General features: G+C 46.5%; 1 protein-coding gene across 2 annotated transcripts in view; it reads right to left on the bottom strand.

Annotated features, from left to right (window-relative positions):
• Positions 1-388: 388 nt before the first annotated feature.
• Positions 389-19,022, bottom strand: part of SEPTIN2 (septin 2) — a 35,473-nt gene continuing 16,839 nt past the window's right edge. For both annotated transcript variants that reach the window (XM_007127811.4, XM_007127813.4), the window contains 10 exons: positions 18,117-18,203; positions 17,238-17,361; positions 16,160-16,294; positions 15,871-15,988; positions 13,695-13,796; positions 13,150-13,295; positions 11,701-11,784; positions 10,780-10,837; positions 5,093-5,195; positions 389-2,386 (listed from right to left, as the gene is read on the bottom strand). In XM_007127811.4, coding sequence (XP_007127873.1) covers positions 5,094-5,195; positions 10,780-10,837; positions 11,701-11,784; positions 13,150-13,295; positions 13,695-13,796; positions 15,871-15,988; positions 16,160-16,294; positions 17,238-17,361; positions 18,117-18,203 — 956 coding nt within the window. In that variant the 3' untranslated portion in view covers positions 389-2,386; position 5,093. The remainder of the gene's footprint in view (positions 2,387-5,092; positions 5,196-10,779; positions 10,838-11,700; positions 11,785-13,149; positions 13,296-13,694; positions 13,797-15,870; positions 15,989-16,159; positions 16,295-17,237; positions 17,362-18,116; positions 18,204-19,022) is intronic.

Raw genomic sequence — 19,022 nt, 5'->3', positions numbered from 1 at the left:
TTGTGGCGAGTGGGGGCTACTCTTCGTTGCGGTGCGCGGGCTTCTCATTGTGGTGGCTTCTCTTGTTGCGGAGCACGGGATCTAGGGCACATGGACTTCAGGAGTTGTGGTGTGTGGGCTTCAGTAGTTGTGGCTTGTGGGCTCTAGAGTACAGGCTCAGGAGTTACGGCGCACCGGATTAGCTGCTCCGCGGCATGTGGGATCTTCCTGGACCAGGGCTCGAACCTGTGTCCCCTGCATTGGCAGGCGGATTCTTAACTACTGTGCCACCAGGGAAGCCCCCTCCGGATTTTTATACACAGAAAACGCAGGGCTTTCTCTGAATCTTTCCCAGAAAACCTTAAACCTTTACCTCGTTAAGAGCCAATAATAAGAACTACTCACTTAATATCTAAACAATAGTGCTTTATTGGTAAAAGGTTAGTTTCAATGGATACAAAATTGCTGTGTAAAATAAGTTTTCAAAATACATTTTTATAGGTAAAGCTTATCTCTTAGTAAAAGGGCAATTATCTATTAGCAAAAGTATTTAGATTCGGGCAGCAAAACAAAAGGGAATTTAAAAGTCTTACAGTGTAGGTCCACCCACACCCCCATAACCATTAGGTGGCAGCTAGCACTAAGTAGTAGTTTCACTATATAGAGCTTACACCTACCACTTTCAAGTGCTGCCACATCCCACCCCTTTTTAAAAACAGCTTTTACTACCATAGTTAATAAATGACAAAATAACCCAAATAACTAGTCTTGCATGGAGAGGCCCTAAGGTCATGGAACACTTTTTCTTGGTAAAAACTTTGCACAATGTACCTAAACCTATAGCTCTTGACCATTTGCAATTACCCAACAGTGAAAGAGCAAAGTCAGGAGAACACCCAGAGATTTTCTGTAGTACACCTTTGTAACAAATGTATTTCAACCATCTCATTATCTTTTCTGTCTGTTGAATACAAAACCCCCTCCTCGTCCTTGGAGTAATAAGCATTTTCTCCATTTTAACCTCTCTTGTTCTAGCAAAATGAAAACACTGAACCAGCACCTGCTCCCTCCAGATCTTCTTTCATCTGTCACTTTCTGGGGACCAATTTCCCCACGTCAGTAGAAATGCTGAAAAAAAGGCAACCCCAAGAGCATCAGCGCCCCTTTGAGCGCACGACAGGGAGACCAGCTACGAGGACAGGGAAGGGCCAAGGCCACAGGGCACAGGAAACCAACCAGCTGCGGCTTCAACTGGTGGCACCCGTCAGCCAGCCCACGGTGCAGATCTGAAATAGCCTTCATTCTCACACGATACATGGAAGGAAATGACAGTGGCTGAAAAAGGACTAGACAGCCTGCACACACAAAAAGATCACCGCTATTTGCCTGAAAACCATTCAGGAAAGCATCAGTTAAAGGGACACCAAATCAGGAAAACCTGGCAGGCATTTTGGGCCCCACGGGGCTGAGGCCTCAGGGCCACCCACCCGAGGACCCTTATTTTCGCTGCTGAGGCACGTCTCCTATACCTGCAGTTAGAGAAAACACATTAAAGTGCAGTATAAAAATTAAAAAAAGCTGGTTTCTGCACAGATCAACTGTTAATTTTCCTTAAAAAGTTATTTTTTAAATTTAGTTGAATAAAAATAGTTTATTGACTCTCATTGTGTAGGTAAGAATCTTAGTTGCAACATGAAAACTGCAGCTCATGGTTACTCTGATTTTTTATGGCAAACTCTACAGAAAGTGGCTTGTGGCGAGTTCTCTGCATAGACCCAAGAATCCAAAGACTTGTTAAAAAATTCACCCCTAAAAGCCTGTTTTTAAAAAAGCTATTTAAGTATAAACATGTATCTCACCGGGTAATTGTTTCGTTTGGTAAACAGATAAATGTGCAGATGGATTAACAGTATTGAGTTATAGCAGCAAAACTGGTTTTAGGTGTTGTGCTCAAATAAAGCAAGACAGCTAACCAGGTGCCGTGACTTGGTGAGAAATGGCCTTGCACCAGGGCAGCTCTCATCTTTCTGTGTCACTAGGTCCATGTCTCTGCTACTCAGGAACATTCTGGGAAATCTGAATGTTCTAGAAATAAATCATGATTAGTCGGTTAGGCCAGCCAAATCAAATTCAACTATTAACTACACATGCTGACTGGTCCCTGGGAATCAATTCTAACATTAGTGGTCAGTTAAGGTGGACAAAAAAATGGGAAGTTAACCTCACAAAATATAAACATAATGACATATAAATGTTAAGGTACTTCATACAAAATAACACATCAAAAGTTTTTAAAAAATTAAATTTTCAGGCACAGGTACTGTAAAATGTGGATAGGCACCCCTCCAACAGTCTTGAAAACACGCAGCCGTGTTACTTGTCAGAATGTTATCTTGCAAAGTGTTTTCTGGAAAAACAAAACACAACACATTTAAATGGGAGTGACACAATGCCCGCTGCTTGGACCGCTGGTAGCATTATCTTCCTGCATAACAACAAAGGGCGCAAACTGAGCAGAAGCTCTGAGGACCAGAGTTTAGTAAAATCACGTCACTTATGAAGCTCTTGGAAATCAAGAGTGCTGCAAAACTGAAAAGTACACAGAAATGTAGATTAATTTTAGGTACCCAAAGTAGAATTCTCATAATTGCATAAGTTTTTTTTTTTTTTTTTTTTTGTGGTATGCGGGCCTCCCTCTGCTGTGGCCTCTCCCGTTGCGGAGCACAGGCTCCGGACGCGCAGGCCCAGCGGCCATGGCTCACGGGCCCAGCCGCTCCGCGGCATGTGGGATCCTCCCAGACCGGGGCGCGAACCCGGTTCCCCTGCATCGGCAGGCGGACGCGCAACCACTGAGCCACCAGGGAAGCCCTGAATAAGTTTTAAGAAGAGAAGCAGCAACATCAGAGAGAGCGAGCTAACATCTATTGCTCTCTCCTGCCTCAAGTGAGCCCCACCCCTCAGGAGTCCGCTTCTCTGCCGTCATTTCCCGTCAGGCAGCAAACCTGCCCAGGCAGGACTGCCCTGTGCGGCCAGGAGGTCCATCAGTTGACAAGTGACGTGACCACAGGCAAGTAATTTTAAACCCTTGCACAGCATCCATGTCCTCACTGGGCAAGTGCGAACTCAGCACGCGCCCTCAGGACCTTTCTAAGGTTTCAACGTGATGACGAAAGAAAAGCAACCAACTCTGACCCAGGTGGGGTTCCGTGGATGCTCCCTTTAAAAGCAACTGGTCACACTGTACATGTGTATCTGTGTCTTTCTGTGTATTTCACAACTAAAACCCTTCCCAATAAGCCGCAAAGGGCCAGGGGCTCTGTTCTGGTGACCAGTGCTCCCAGCCTGCCCGCCCCGCCCTACCTCCTTCATCACCTGTCCGTGTTGTGGAAGACTTCTGACAGGTGCCCGACCTCCAGGCCCCTTACCTCCCGTCTCATCGGTCCTGAATGCGTCAGCTCAGCCTGCAGTCACTCAGGCCATCACATCGCCTCCTGAGGGACTGCATCGACGCTCACACGCGCTACAATCAGGTCCACATCCCAGCTCTGTGCCAGCTCGAACTCTGACTGGCCCCAGTCCGCTCTTCCACGGAGCAGGCTTGCCTCCGCCCCTACCCATGTAACTCTTCATCCTCTGGTCCTCATCTGACTTTACCTCTCCCTCCTTCCTCTTGGAGGTATGGAAGCAGCCACCTGGACAGCTCTGAGTGTCCCCCTGTGCACAGGGTACAGGGGAGCGGACATCTGCCTTTTCCTAGTCCAGCGTCCCTGGTGTCCGCAGTCTCCCGTCAAGCAGGGAGGCCAGCACACACCCGGCCAGACTGCCACACGAGCCACTGATGCCCATCGGCGGGAGCAGAGCTGTGGCGGGGAGCAAGGTCGGCAGTCTCCATCAAGGCAACCCTGACCCACCTGGCGTGCTTCTCCCTTGACCCCATCGCTACTTTTGGTTAGCCTAAGCTGTTCCAATAACACTTTGAAGAGATGTTTTCAGCATTAATAAATTTCAAATTGTACAACCAATTAAAGCTACTTTAATAAACAGTTTTCTTCTACTGCTGTGAGACAATAAAAATAGATCCTGGTCTCTGCCCCCAGCCCTGGCACACAGCCGCTAAAACCCTTTCATTTCCTAAATGGTCAGAGCACCAGGTGCACCTCTTGTCCTGGTACTTGGTCCTTGACCTCTGTTCCTGACACAGGGCTCCTGAAACCCATGTACCTTCCCCGATTTTGTGCTAATAAGGGAACTCTGTGGGTTGGTCACCAGAAAGACCAAGCCGTGATGAGAAGCTTGTCATTTCCAGCCCTGTCCCCCATCCTCCAGAAAGGGGAGAGGAGCAGGAAATGGAGTTAATGATGATCATACCTACTCAAGGAAGCCTCCTTTAAAATCCTCAAAGCCGGGGTTTGGAGAGCTTCTGGGTTGGTGAATCCATCTAAACCGGGAGGGTGATATACCCAAACTCCTCAGGGACAGAAGCTTCTGCACTAGGAACTCTCTCAGACCTCACTCGCCCTGTGGGTTTCTTAATCTGGCTATTCACCTCTGTTCTTTTATTATATCTTTTAATAAATGTGACCTAGTAGCAAAACGTTTCTCTGAGTTCTGTGAGCCGCTCTAGAAAACTACTGAACCCACGGTGGGGTGGGCACCTCTAATCTCTAGCCGGTCAGTCAGAAGCACTGGTGACAACCTGGATTTTGGACTGGCATCTGAAGTGGGGGGCAGACTTGTGGGACTGAGCCCTCAACCTGTGGGGTCTGACAGGATCTCCAGGTAGATGGTGTCAGAACTGAGGCTGCAGGACCCCCAACTGGTGTTGTGGAGAACTGCTTGGTGCAGGGGAAACCTCCACACATTTGGTAACCAGGAGTGAGGGCACTCTGGGTGGAAGGAGACATACAGGAAAGGCGCACACAGTAGGGAAGAATGGTGTTTTTCCCTACGTAGGAAGGGGAAACAGTTTTTCCATTACAATTGTTACTCACACTTATAAACTTAGAAAACACGAAAACCCTTTACTAAACAGGAAGCATGGAAAAGCTTCCATTTTGAGGAGCAACCTTTATCCTTTCGGGACACGCGCCTGCTCTCCAGGCTTGGTCGTTACCTCACACATGGTGCCCGTGGACCGCGCCGTCGCCGTCCCCACCCTGCATCTGCAGCTGCATCTGCGCCTGCATCCGGGCGATCATCTCCTGCATGCGGCGGAGCTGTGGACAAGAGATGGACACACCGTTGGTTCTCGGGCTCTGCTGTCCCCAAGCAGGCATTACGGGAGTCCTGTGATTGCTAGTACTTCAACGTCTGTGCTCTCCCAAAACATGACCATGAGTTAACATACAAAAAACTCTTACAAACCAGTAAAAGGACCAATGGCTCAAACAGAAAACCAAGCAAACGATAATAGGCAATTCAAATAAAAAATAAAAATTATCAAGAAACAGAAGAAATAAGAAAGACAAAATGAGACAGTTTTTGACCTAAAAAGGTAGGAAGGAGTTGCCACTACCCAGTGGGGAATGTGCACTAAACGGGAATGACAGGCCCAGCTTCTTTGGGCGATTCAAATGGTGAATCTTCACCCTCCTGCATCCTCATCACTTTTTAATTTTTTTAAAATTTGTTTCATTTATTCTATTTTATTTTTTCTTGCTATTTCTTTTTTAAACATCTTTATTGCAGTGTAATTGCTTTACAATGGTGTGCTAGTTTCTGCTTTATAACAAAGTGAATCAGTTATACATACACATATGTTCCCATATCTCTTCCCTCTTGCGTCTCCCTCCCTCCCACCCTCCCTGTCCCACCCCTCTAGGTGGTCACAGAGCACAGAGCTGATCTCTCTGTGTTATGCGTCTGCTTCCCACTAGCTATCGGTTTTACATTTGTTAAGGTATATATGTACATGCCACTCGTACACTTTGTCCCAGCTTACCCTTCCCCCTCCCCGTGTCCTCAAGTCCATGCTCTACTAGGTCTGCGTCTTTATTCCCGTCCTGCCCCTAGGTTTTGCATGACCTTTTTTTTTTTTAAGATTCCATATATATGTGTTAGCATATGGTATTTGTTTTTGTCTTTCTGACTTACTTCACTCTGTATGACAGACTCTAGGTCCATCCACCTCACTATAAATAACTCAGTTTAGTTTCTCTTTATGGCTGAGTAATATTCCATTGTATATAGGTGCCACATCTTCTTTATCCATTCATCTGTTGATGGACACTTAGGTTGCTTCCATGTCCTGACTATTGTAAATAGAGCTGCAATGAACATTTTGGTACATGACTCTTTTTGAATTATGGTTTTCTCAGGGTATATGACCATTTACTGAATTGTTTCGGGTTGTTCTTGTAGGTCTTTTCCTTCTCTTGTGTTTCTTGCCTAGAGAAGTTCCTTTAGCATTTGTTGTAAAGCTGGTTTGGTGGTGCTGAACTCTCTCAGCTTTTGCTTGTCTGTAAAGGTTTTAATTTCTCCATCAAATCTGAATGAGATCCTTGCTGGGTAGAGTAATCTTGGTTGTAGGTTTTTCCCTTTCATCACGTTCAACACGTCTTGCCACTCCCTTCTGGCTTGCAGAGTTTCTGCTGAATGATCCGCTGTTAACCTTATGGGGATTCCCTTGTATGTTATTTGTTGTTTTTCCCTTGCTGCTTTTAATATTTTTTCTTTGTATTTAATTTTTGATAGTTTGATTAATATGTGTCTTGGCATGTTTCTCCTTGGATTTATCCTGTATGGGATTCTCTGTGCTTTCTGGACTTGACTATTTCCTTTCCCATATTAGAGAAGGTTTTCAATATCTCTTCAAATATTTTCTCAGTCCCTTTCTTTTTCTCTTCTTCTTCTGGGACCCCTATAATTCGAATGTTGGTGCAGTTAATGTCCCAGAGGTCTCTGAGACTGTCCTCAATTCTTTTCATTTTTTTTTTTTTCTTTATTCTGCTCTGTGGTAGTTATTTCCACTATTTTATCTTCCAGGTCACTTATCCATTCTTCTGCCTCAGTTATTCTGCTACTGATTCCTTGTAGAGGATTTTTAATTTCATTTCTCGTGTTGTTGTTCATCATTGTTTGTTTGCTCTAGTTCTTCTAGGTCCTCGTTAAACGTTTCTTGTATTTTCTCCATTCTACTTCCAAGATTTTGGATCATCTTTACCATCATTACTCTGAATTCTTTTTCAGGTAGACTGCCTATTTCCTCTTCATTTGTTAGGTCTGGTGGGTTTTTGCCTTGCTCCTTCATCTGCTGTGTGTTTCTCTGTCTTCTCATTTTGCTTAACTTACTGTGCTTGGGGTCTCCGTTTCGCAGGCTGCAGGTTTGCAGTTCCCGTTGTTTTTGGTGTCTGCCCGCAGCGGGTTAAGGCTGGTTCAGTGGGCTGTGTAGGCTTCCTGGTGGAGTGAACTAGTGCCTGTGTTCTGGTGGATGAGGCTGGATCTTGTCTTTCTGGTGGGCAGGACCGTGTCCGGTGGTGTGTTTTGGGGTGTCTGTGACCTTATTATGATTTTAGGCAGCCTCTCTGCTAATGGGTGGGGTTGTGTTCCTGTCTTGCTAGTTGTTTGGCATGGGGCGTCCAGCACTGCAGCTTGCTGGTCATTGAGTGGAGCTGGGTCTTAGCGTTGAGATGGAGATCTCTGGGAGAGCTTTCGCTGTCTAATATTACATGGAGGCGGGAGGTCTCTGGTGGACCAACGTCCTGAACTCGGCTCTCCCACATCAGAGGCACAGGCCTGACACCCGGCCAGAGCACCAAGACCCTGTCAGCCACACGGCTTTTAGGAGGTCTGAGGTCTTCTGCCAGCGTTCAGGAGGTGTTCTGTAGGAGCTGTTCCACATGTAGATGTATTTCTGATGTATTTATGGGGAGGAAGGTGATCTCCACGTCCTAATCCTCTGCCATCTTGAAGGTCTCACCCCATCACTTTTTTTTTTTCTAATATTTATTTATTTATTTTTGGCTGTGTTGGGTCTTCGTTTCTGTGCGAGGGCTTTCTCCAGTTGCGGCAAGCTGGGGCCACTCTTCATCACGGTGTGCGGGCCTCTCACTATCGTGGCCTCTCTTGTTGCGGAGCACAGGCTCCAGACGTGCAGGCTCAGTAGTTGTGGCTCACGGGCCCAGTTGCTCCGCGGCATGTGGGATCTTCCCAGACCAGGGCTCAAACCCGTGTCCCCTGCAATCAGCAGGCAGATTCTCAACCACTGCGCCACCAGGGAAGCCCTCATCACTTTTTATCACTATGGTTTCTGTCTGTTTAGAAAGGCCTCTAGGCAAGTGTTGTAAAAGATTTACCTCAATTTTCTTCAGGTAACTTTTGTGATTATGTTTTTAACATTTAAATATTTGATCCATAGTGAATTAATCTGGCCAAAGAAGTGTTTTATTTTTGTTTCCAAAAGGCTGGCCTGTTTTCTTATTATTTACTCAACATGCCTGAATTCCACCACTTTAACAGGTCTCAGCACCACCTTTACCTCAGAGCACATTTCCATACTTCTGATCTATTTCCAGACCTGCATTCATTCATTCATTCATTTAATTTATTTTTGGCTGCGTTGGGGGGGTCTTTGTTGCGGTGCTTGGGCTTCTCACTGCGGTGGCTTCTCTTGTTGCGGAGCACGGGCTCTAGGTGCGTGGGCTTCAGTAGTTGTGGCATGTGGGCTCAGTAGTGTGGCTCGCGAGCTCTGGAGCGCAGGCTCAGTAGTTGTGGCGCGCGGGCTTAGTTGCTCTGTGGCATGTGGGATCTTCCCAGACCAGGGCTCAAACCCATGTCCCCTGCATTGGCAGGCGGATTCTCAACCACCAGCCACACGGCTTTTAGGAGGTCTGAGGTCTTCTGCCAGCGTTCAGGAGGTGTTCTGTAGGAGCTGTTCCACATGTAGATGTATTTCTGATGTATTTATGGGGAGGAAGGTGATCTCCACGTCCTAATCCTCTGCCATCTTGAAGGTCTCACCCCATCACTTTTTTTTTTTCTAATATTTATTTATTTATTTTTGGCTGTGTTGGGTCTTCGTTTCTGTGCGAGGGCTTTCTCCAGTTGCGGCAAGCTGGGGCCACTCTTCATCACGGTGTGCGGGCCTCTCACTATCGTGGCCTCTCTTGTTGCGGAGCACAGGCTCCAGACGTGCAGGCTCAGTAGTTGTGGCTCACGGGCCCAGTTGCTCCGCGGCATGTGGGATCTTCCCAGACCAGGGCTCAAACCCGTGTCCCCTGCAATCAGCAGGCAGATTCTCAACCACTGCGCCACCAGGGAAGCCCTCATCACTTTTTATCACTATGGTTTCTGTCTGTTTAGAAAGGCCTCTAGGCAAGTGTTGTAAAAGATTTACCTCAATTTTCTTCAGGTAACTTTTGTGATTATGTTTTTAACATTTAAATATTTGATCCATAGTGAATTAATCTGGCCAAAGAAGTGTTTTATTTTTGTTTCCAAAAGGCTGGCCTGTTTTCTTATTATTTACTCAACATGCCTGAATTCCACCACTTTAACAGGTCTCAGCACCACCTTTACCTCAGAGCACATTTCCATACTTCTGATCTATTTCCAGACCTGCATTCATTCATTCATTCATTTAATTTATTTTTGGCTGCGTTGGGGGGGTCTTTGTTGCGGTGCTTGGGCTTCTCACTGCGGTGGCTTCTCTTGTTGCGGAGCACGGGCTCTAGGTGCGTGGGCTTCAGTAGTTGTGGCATGTGGGCTCAGTAGTGTGGCTCGCGAGCTCTGGAGCGCAGGCTCAGTAGTTGTGGCGCGCGGGCTTAGTTGCTCTGTGGCATGTGGGATCTTCCCAGACCAGGGCTCAAACCCATGTCCCCTGCATTGGCAGGCGGATTCTCAACCACTGCGCCGCCAGGGAAGCCCCGACCTGCATTTAATCAGCCTAACCCGCCTGTACCAAACTCTGGACGACCACCGTTTGACGTTTCCGTAACCAGTAAAGCAAGCCTCTTCGTTAGTCTGCTTTTTATAGAGCTTCCTGTGTTTCCCAATGCTTAGCCTTCAAGACAAATGAAATTATTTCAAGTTCTCGCTAAAACAAAGAACTCCGCAAACACACAGAACTCTGTGGGAATTGCGTTAGAGAGAACTGTGATCCTCACACTGAGCGTCCTACCTAAAAAGCTTTGTGTCTATTCAAATTTTGAAAGCAGTTTTCAGTAGAGCTTTTTCTAGTTTCTTCCCCTATATAAGCCCTACGTATTTCTTACGTTTTTATTAATGATGGTGAATGAGTTTCTTTCATTATATTTTCATTGTCCATGTATGGGAAAACTGCTGATTTTTCAACAGCTTACAAAATCCAGTCATGTTACTGAATTCTCACTATTTCCAAACTTCTTCCACTAAATTGCTGTTGGGTATCAAATGAGATAATATATGTAAACCAATATACATGCCTATGTATATATATGCATATTATCATGTGCAAATATATATATAACAGATTAGTTATATATAGTATGTTCCTTTTCAAAAAAACAAGGAAAAAAACTATATGAACTACAAATAATATTTTTTTTTTTTTTTTTTTTTTTTGCGGTATGCGGGCCTTCCTCTGTTGTGGCCTCTCCCGTTGCGGAGCACAGGCTCCGGACGCGCAGGCTCAGCGGCCATGGCTCACGGGCCCAGCCGCTCCGCGGCATGTGGGATCTTCCCGGACCGGGGCGCGAACCCGGTTCCCCTGCATCGGCAGGCGGACGCGCAACCACTGCGCCACCAGGGAAGCCCACAAATAATATTTTTAAGGTATACACTAAACAGTAGACTCAAAAACAGAAAAAGTACTTTTCTACTTACCTCAGCTTCCTTTTCCAGCAAGATCTGGTCTTTATTCATGTCCTCATTTTCCACTTTTCTAAGAGGTGAAAGAAACTACAATTATAATATTATGACAAATATAGTTGGTCATTTCTGACAACAGATGCTCAAAGTAAAATTTCACTTTATATTTCTGAGAAATATATCTATTGAAAATTGCATAAATTTATCATTTTTTCTGATTAGCGACATGAATAAGAAAAGAAAACAATGAAAAATAGAATACGAAATGGAAAATTCAAGACCTCTTTCTTACTCTAACCTGGGGGGTGGCACTTTCGACTTTACCCAAACACCAGTAGGCATTATCTGAAGAATACTCTTCTAAGGTAAGTCATGAACAAAGACTACAACAATCGTACTTAAAAAGGAACAGGATGTGAGTGTCCAAGTGGAGAAGCCGGCGCAGGGCCCTCTGAGCCCTCGAAGACGCGGCTCCACGTGGGCCCACTCTCTTGGTACCACAACCTGGCTGTATTCCTCAGACTGGGATGTTCTTGCTGCCTCTAAATCCTTCACATCTGGTCCCCAAATTAGTAACACCATAAAGCAGACTCTAAAGTGTACCTCATACGTATGTACGAAGGACCTTATGTTGAAACAGGATCCAACACAAGTCTTTGGCCTTCCCATCTAGAGCTGTTCTTGATATGCAATGGTTAAAGATACCTTTTAACAGGCACAACAAAAAAAAAAAAACCCCACCCAAAACAAAAACAAACCCCAACCCCACGATTTGATTAAATTAGCAACAAGTATCTCCCAATAGTTTCTGAGTAGGAAACCAAATGGTGATGCTTAGTGGTCAAGGCTGAGCTGGACACACAGAAGAGAGGGGGACAGCATGACTCGAGGTGACACAATATGGACCAAGGGGACAGCATGACTTGAGGCAACAACCTGCCGCCTCTTTTGAGCCTCTCGGATCGGAAGTTTTCATAGTGAAGGTCCTGGGTCACCTCTTGGAGATCCTGCATGTGAGTGCTGAAAGAGAAAAGGATGCACCAGGGCTATGGAATTCACATGGAAAAAACACCCAATCAAGGACACAGAACACACACCAGGAACTAAGACCCCAGATTACTTGGTAAACAGTACACAAAGTACTGGAATTTCGGGATAAGGGAATGAGGCTGTGGAAACATCTACAGAGGCGCATCTCTTTGCTACCACGATAAACAACGCACAGACACACCCAGCTGGGCCACAGGGTCTCCGCCACAATCACCACCCCTTGCGTGAGATCAGCACAGTGGACAGAGGGAGAGGCACAGAGGCTTTAGGAGATTGTTTAGGTAAACAATGTCTGAAACAGAGCACACTTTTCTTAAAGAACTTACGAAAAACAAGCAATTCAAACATTTGTGACTCCTTAAGCTTAATGTGCATGTCACAAAGAGCCTATTAGTGTCACCTGTGGAGAAAACCATAAATCAAAGTACTAATCTTCTAGATGAGATAGAAACAGCACTTTGCATCTTCTAATCATCTTGGAAAACATTCATAGCTTCGGCCCAGCTTTTTCAGATACTTAAGCACTCAGCTCTGAGACAGGATCATGACAGCCAAGGGACTGTCCCCGGAGGGCCTGGGTGCACTTTCACACCTGACATGGTGACTGAATTACATCTGACATAACTAGAATGCCTACTTTAATGATATCTTTAGTGATTTTAATTCACCAAAACTTCCTAAACCAAGTGAGACCTATGTGGCCTGTAGAGCAACTTTTAGTTCTTCAAAATTTATCTGGACCAGCCGTTCTTTGAACTCAGAATTCTGATGAAAGAGGGGTTAGATTTTAGCAACACTCTTTCTTTTAGCCTCTTTATTCAAGGGCAACAGCAATGCATGTTTGTTACTAAATGTACAATTTATTTTTAGAGGAAAAAAGTCTGTTTTTGTAGTCAGGTCTGTTCTAGCTGCTAAGAACCGACCGGAGAACCTCAAGGCTAACTGGGGCCACCTCATGTGAGAGCCTGAGGCTGATGGGCACGCTGCATTTCAGCGGTGGCTGGAGAAGGCTCTCAGGGCCCCAAGCAGCGAAGCTGTCCATGTCCTCACCAGAGCAAGAGGTGTCCTGTGCGTGCTGCGGCCACACCACAGGTGAGGTCTAGTCTACTTTTAGCATCAAAAAGGTCTTTGAGATAAGGAAGGAGAGTGTATTAAGCTACAGGCCCCAGGAGGAAGAGGCTAGTCTGCTACAGTCCCAGAGCGGGGAGGGCCTCCTGCACCAAGCTGGGATGGCCCTGCTGCAGGAGCACGACGGAGCCGGTGTGGCTCGCAGGCCCCACGCGCCACCCCCCGCAAAAGCTCTGCTCTCCCAGCCAGCGGGGGCGCGCGCCTTACATGAGCATCGTCCTCAGCTTCAGAAAGTCATTGTGCTCTGGGTTCTCCACCTCCACGACGCCCCACGGGTAGAGGCGGCCTCTGACTTTCTTGCCTTTGGCTTCAATCAGCTGATTGGATCCAACCACAGAGAATGGGATACTGGCCTAGAAAGAGACACACGGGGTAGACTGGCTCCACACCGGGAACCCCAACTTTCACTGCAAACACAGGGACGTCAGCACAGAATGAGCACGCTGCTGCCAACTACAAGGCTCACCTGGAAAACCAACGGTACGCATTTTACTTGCAAGTGGCGGTTCTTTTCCGCGTGGGACAAACTGTATGAAATCAAACTAAACCTGCAGTAAGATTTCTAAGCCTCAGGTGACAGCTGTGCCGGAATATCTTTAGAGCAAAACTACTACTGTGACCAAATCCACCTGGCAACCTCAGAGGCCGAGCCTTCTAAGACTGTGTGCTTTGCCAGCTCTTTCCATTTTAAATGCACTGACTACAGGAAAAAGGAGTTAGTTACACTGTGTACTCGGAGACAAAGTTCCTACCTTGAGAAGTCTAGTCTGCTCTTTAAAATCTTCATCTTCATCTGACTCTGCATCAGGTAAGTGATAGATTTTGATGTTATGTTCTTCAATTTCATCCAGAATCTGAAAGAAAGACCAAACCAGGAGCAACTGTAGCAAACTGCATACATACTATTTCAGTCAAGTCTAACGCATCATATTAGAAGTATGTCAGAATTATCCAAATGTCAATAATCGTATTGATTAAAATCATTTTCAAATGATTTTACAAACTGCTAAAAAGGTATTCATGCTTGCACTCTGAGGGACCCTCTGTCCAGAATAACAACAACGTATCACCACCTTCACTGCACAAAGCAGCAGACTAACGACAGTCCTGGTACAGCAGGTAAAAGGAGACCACACCACAACCAGCCTCCGGAAGGAGTCCTGCACGTAGAGAAGGGAGATGCGCCCAGAGGGAACATCTCCTCAGAGGCATGGAGGGGAGGACGCAAGGGTTGTGTCTTGGGACTCACAAGAAATCCAGGATGGCTGGAAGGTTAAGACATCTAGTTGGACAGGACAAAGAACAACTGAGGTGGACAGTTCCCTGAATGCCACCAGGTGAGGGATCTAGGGGTCTGAATTTTATTCAATAGGAAAAAAGTGGTCAGCAGTGTAACCTCACAGTCTGAACTATCAACCAAGTAGTAGAGTAGCCTAGAGGGAAAGGGAAACTGGGCTGGAATTGAAGTAAGCAGGCGTTCACCAGCCAGTCTACTGAGCAGCCAGCCCCCAAGCCCCCAGTGTTGGTGCTCCATCAGATGCGAGGTTGGGGCTCTGCTTTTACTCTCACGCCAGAGTCTGGACCGCCAAGGGAAGGGAGAACACAAGCCAAGTCAGCAGGAAGCACCCCTACTTCAAACCCGCTCCCCAGTTTTATCCTTAATGTGACCTGAAGGGCCTTGTGTGGTCAAAGATCTTGGACAAACCCATGTCCGCACTAAGTCAGGATTTAAGAAAAGGCCCTCCCCCTGCACCCTCTTCCCCTAGTCTGTTCCCAACTGCTTATCCCCAGTGAGACAGAGAAGCTGAGCGGTGAGCACGAACCTGCTCTGCCTGCTCCCCACTCCAGAGCCAGAAAGTGATGGATCAAAAATCACCACGCCTCCTCACTGTGGGCGACTGCAAGAACTACGGGACCATTCTCAGAGACAGGGAGGTGGCAGATGTTCTCAGACTGGGAAGGACAGCATACCCACAGGTACAAGGAAGAAACCAGATAAAGAGAGGGATGCAAAGGCCCAAGATTTCAATTCATTTTAGCCTTTGAAATCGAGCACTAAGAATTTTGGATGCAGGATCAGAGATGGGTATAAAGCCTCCTAACCCTGACAGCTGCCCCTCCTACCTGTCCGAAATTTAATGTAACGTCCTATAAAAGGTGAAGTTCCCTTAAGTGTAAATTGCCAAAACACTTATTGTCAAGCATAAAAATGCCTAAGCTTTCAGGGACTCTTCCAAGGGCCTGAATATTTCCTAAAAAACTGGCAGACACTTGAGACAATAAAGGAAAAGGCTGACAAACATGAGTCCATATAATTTTAAAACTCCGCTTCTGGCAGAAGACATCAAGAGAAACATGAAATAACACAAAAGTCTAACTAGGTGAAATAATCTGCAACGTGACAGTCAATGTCTAAAAATATACGAGTATCTGTAAGTCAATAAAAATGCAATAAAGAGCAGCAAGGCTCTAAAACCCCAGAGAACACGGCAACGGGCTTCAAGCACCACGACAGACACTCGGACCAGCAGCCAGGCAAAAGCAAATTGCAACGAGGTGCCGTTTCCCAGCTCTCAGAAGGGACCCTACAAATGCCGAGAGCACATCCAGAGCTGCTCCAGGGCCGCAGAGGAGCAGGCTCACACTCTGCTTTGGGGGCCGCAAATGGCTAAAACTTGTTTTGAGGGAAACGCAGCCCTCTTTCAAAAACATAAACGCACATCAGTTCCTTTCTAAGAATTCGTCTGACTTACACAATTGTGAGACGACAGAGGCGCACTGACGCTGACAGCACGGACACCTGTGAGGCCCACTCCGAACCCACTGCCAAACTCCCGGCCCCACCTCAGACGCCCCGCCCCCACATGCCCCCGCTCCGGCCCGGCCGTCCCAGTGAGCCCAACACATCCCAGTGAGCCCAACACGCACCCTCTTCTTCAGGCGCTCCCGCTCCTTCAGCGTGAGCGTGTCGGCTTTCGCAATGACAGGCACGATGTTCACCTTGTTGTGTATCGCCTTCATAAACGCAACATCCAAGGGCTTAAGACTAAAAGTCACGTTTAAGGGAAGAATAATGAGATCACACTGAATTTTTTTCTCTCAAAATTACCCCAATTCTTATAATAAAATATGCAGTTTGGAGGAAAGTTGGAAACCCACATAGTAAACACGAAATCTTAATCTACACATCAGGTTTCCATGGTAAATGCTTACTTACCCGTGTCCGAAGGGGGAAATAAAGTAAAAGCAACAGTGCACCCTGTTATCGATGATGTGACGTCTGTTCAGACCACTCTCATCATGCAGGTACCGTTCAAACTGCTCATCGATGTAGGAGATGATTGTCTTAAAGCTGAGAGAAACACAAATACGAGTAATCACGGGATGCAAGAGGCAGCTGTCCCAAACTTCAAAGGCAAAATGAGCTGTTCTATCCCCTGCCTCTCCAGCAGGTGTGATTTAATAATTCAACTGTAAGATGGGAACAGAAAACTGACTCCTAGGTTTGGCAAGATGGAGGCTTTTGGAAACTGTGGCAAGAATCATTTCCTTAAGTGTTGAAGGTCAAAAGCCTGGATGGAATAAGTTACAAAGCGGCTGAGCTGACTGACTGAAGACAGTCAGTCGGGGCACAGTGGGAGCGGAACACAGGTCAAGAACAGGGGAGCTAAGGGGTGCCTAGGGAAGGAAGGGAGAAACCCCCGGTGAAGGAGAAAGACGCAAGAAAGCCCTCTCCTCCTTCCTTCCCTCTTCTCATTAGTGCTGGAAAGTTGGTGCTTTATGTTTATGGGGATTAGAACCAGCAGAGTCTGTACAATGAAAGCATGTTCTCTGCGAGGTACGGGGGACAGACTGCTCTTACATTCTACTTCTGGATTTCTTTACTTGTGCAAATGGTGCCAACAAGCAGCCAGTTACAGACACTAGCTCTTGAGCAAGTCTCTTAAGAGATTTCATCTTCTTGAATATGGAAAAGAGAAAGGCTGTACTACCAAATCTTGTCCACTGGCCATGATCCAAATCAAGGTGCTTTATTTATACTAGCATTTGATGTATGGTTGGCTTTGTGATATCAGATCTCATTAGAACGCTCTTACAGAAAAAAAATACTCATTCCCTGTGAAATTCCTCATTTAAAATGCTGTAATTAAGATGATTTAAATTGTCTCATTGTTTTATTATACACAGCTACCCCAAACCCAGCAATCAGTCATCAACATTACAGACTGAAATATGCGGAAACAAATGTAAGCAGGCACACAGCCTCGTCACCGGCGGGGCTCTGGGGCACGTACCAATCCCTGCAGTTGATGGCGTCCCCGTAGCCTGGCGTGTCCACCACGGTCAGCCGCAGCTTGACCCCTCGCTCTTCAATCTCAACAGTTGAAGCCTCAATTTGGACAGTTCTTTCAATTTTCTCTAAAAAAAAAAAAAAAGAAGCAAACTTAATAAGAGAATGTACCTTAAAATAGAGCCAGTTTGCAAAAATGAGAAATTACCTGTTAGTTACTTTCTTATTATTAAGCAAATGACTCAGAAGTTCACTATCTCTCTTTAAGGACAGTTCTCAGAAGGTAACATGAGGACTGTGTAAAAATGACCCAGGGTCAGCAAGGAAAACATCGCAGCTAAGATTAAAGGGCTGCTTGGGAGTTGAAAATTATAATTTCTGATTCCTGGGACAAAAAGAACAATTAATGAATTCATTTAAAAACTGTCCAAGGGCTGCAGTCGTGTTGTGGTGGCCCAAGTCCCAGACGGATGTATGCACAGTTCATTCGCTCAACAGCCTCCCGAAGCCCAGTGTCCAGTGCTGGACGCTAACACCTAGGGGAAGAGGTCAGATGACACCTATGCCCACAGAAATCTTCTGTGTATGCTGGTTTTTTCATGAGAACACTGATCCTCCCATTAAACATACAACATAGGCAGGAACTATTACACTTTGTAGACAAAGAAAACAAGCTTGGAGAAGATGGACCATGGTACATGGTCAGAGTGTGTAAAACCGAGATCCAAGGACGTCAGGTGCAGCACACCTTTCCCTACCTGACTGACGTTCTCCTTGTGTCTAGAGCCAAACAAAAACAAACAAAACACAAAGCTAAGGCACAAAATACTAATTATGCACTCTGTAGCAGATTTCACGTAGTGCAGCGTGGAAACTTCTGTACCTGCGGCTCCAGGTATGACTCTTTCTGGGTAGAGGTCAGTCAGGAAGAGGCTGTTTATGAGAGTTGATTTTCCGAGACCCGATTCACCTTGAAATGAAAAGGAAATTGATGTCGTGACGTTACATGTGTGACACAGTCAAATCTGTTGAGTGTTTACGTGAGGCCCGGCCCTAGACTAAGTGCCTCACAAACATCCGTCTCTGCATCCCATGTGACTGTGAAACTGGCACAACCCTCCCGGCCCCACTGATGGGGGACAAGGGGCTCCAAGGTCAGCAGCCTGTGTGCTCAGAGTGCTGTCCAGAGCAAGGCCTCAATTGGAATCCAGGTCTCTGAGGCTCCAGAATCCATTAAGATCATAAACACAATGTGACCTCTTCCCAAATATGTGGAATGGACTTGAGGTGGGTTTTTATTTTTTGAGAAAAGGAATGCACAGTAGGTTTTCAGGTATGGGCTCCGCTAACCCTTAAACTCATCACGTTTCAGAGAACACACAACGTCAACAACACCCAGCTTCCCAAGCTGTGGCATCAGGGCACAGAGGATGGATGGACAGCTAACCCTTCCGCACAACCGGTCTGCCATCTCCCCTGTGACAATAAGGCAGGAGCAGGCCCCCTGCCCTCTTCCTGTCTCACTCACAGCCCCACATCCCACCGCTGGCAACCACCGTATGTCAGGCAACTTCCTGCTCACTTTGCCGAGTGTAACACGATCAATTCGGGCAGCGCATAGCCACTCAAGCGTTTAACGAGTTAAAAATTCCACTTAAGGGCTTCCCTGGTGGTGCAGTGGTTGAGAGTCTGCCTGCCTATGCAGGGGACACGGGTTCGTGCCCCGGTCCGGGAAGATCCCACATGCCGCGGAGCGGCTGGGCCCGTGAGCCATGGCCGCTGAGCCTGC

The sequence above is a fragment of the Physeter macrocephalus genome, chromosome 2 (genome assembly GCF_002837175.3).
Source record: "Physeter macrocephalus isolate SW-GA chromosome 2, ASM283717v5, whole genome shotgun sequence".
Lineage (NCBI taxonomy): Eukaryota > Metazoa > Chordata > Mammalia > Artiodactyla > Physeteridae > Physeter > Physeter macrocephalus.
The sequence above is the reverse complement of the archived record's forward strand: the minus strand, read 5'-3'. Positions and strand labels throughout refer to the sequence as shown.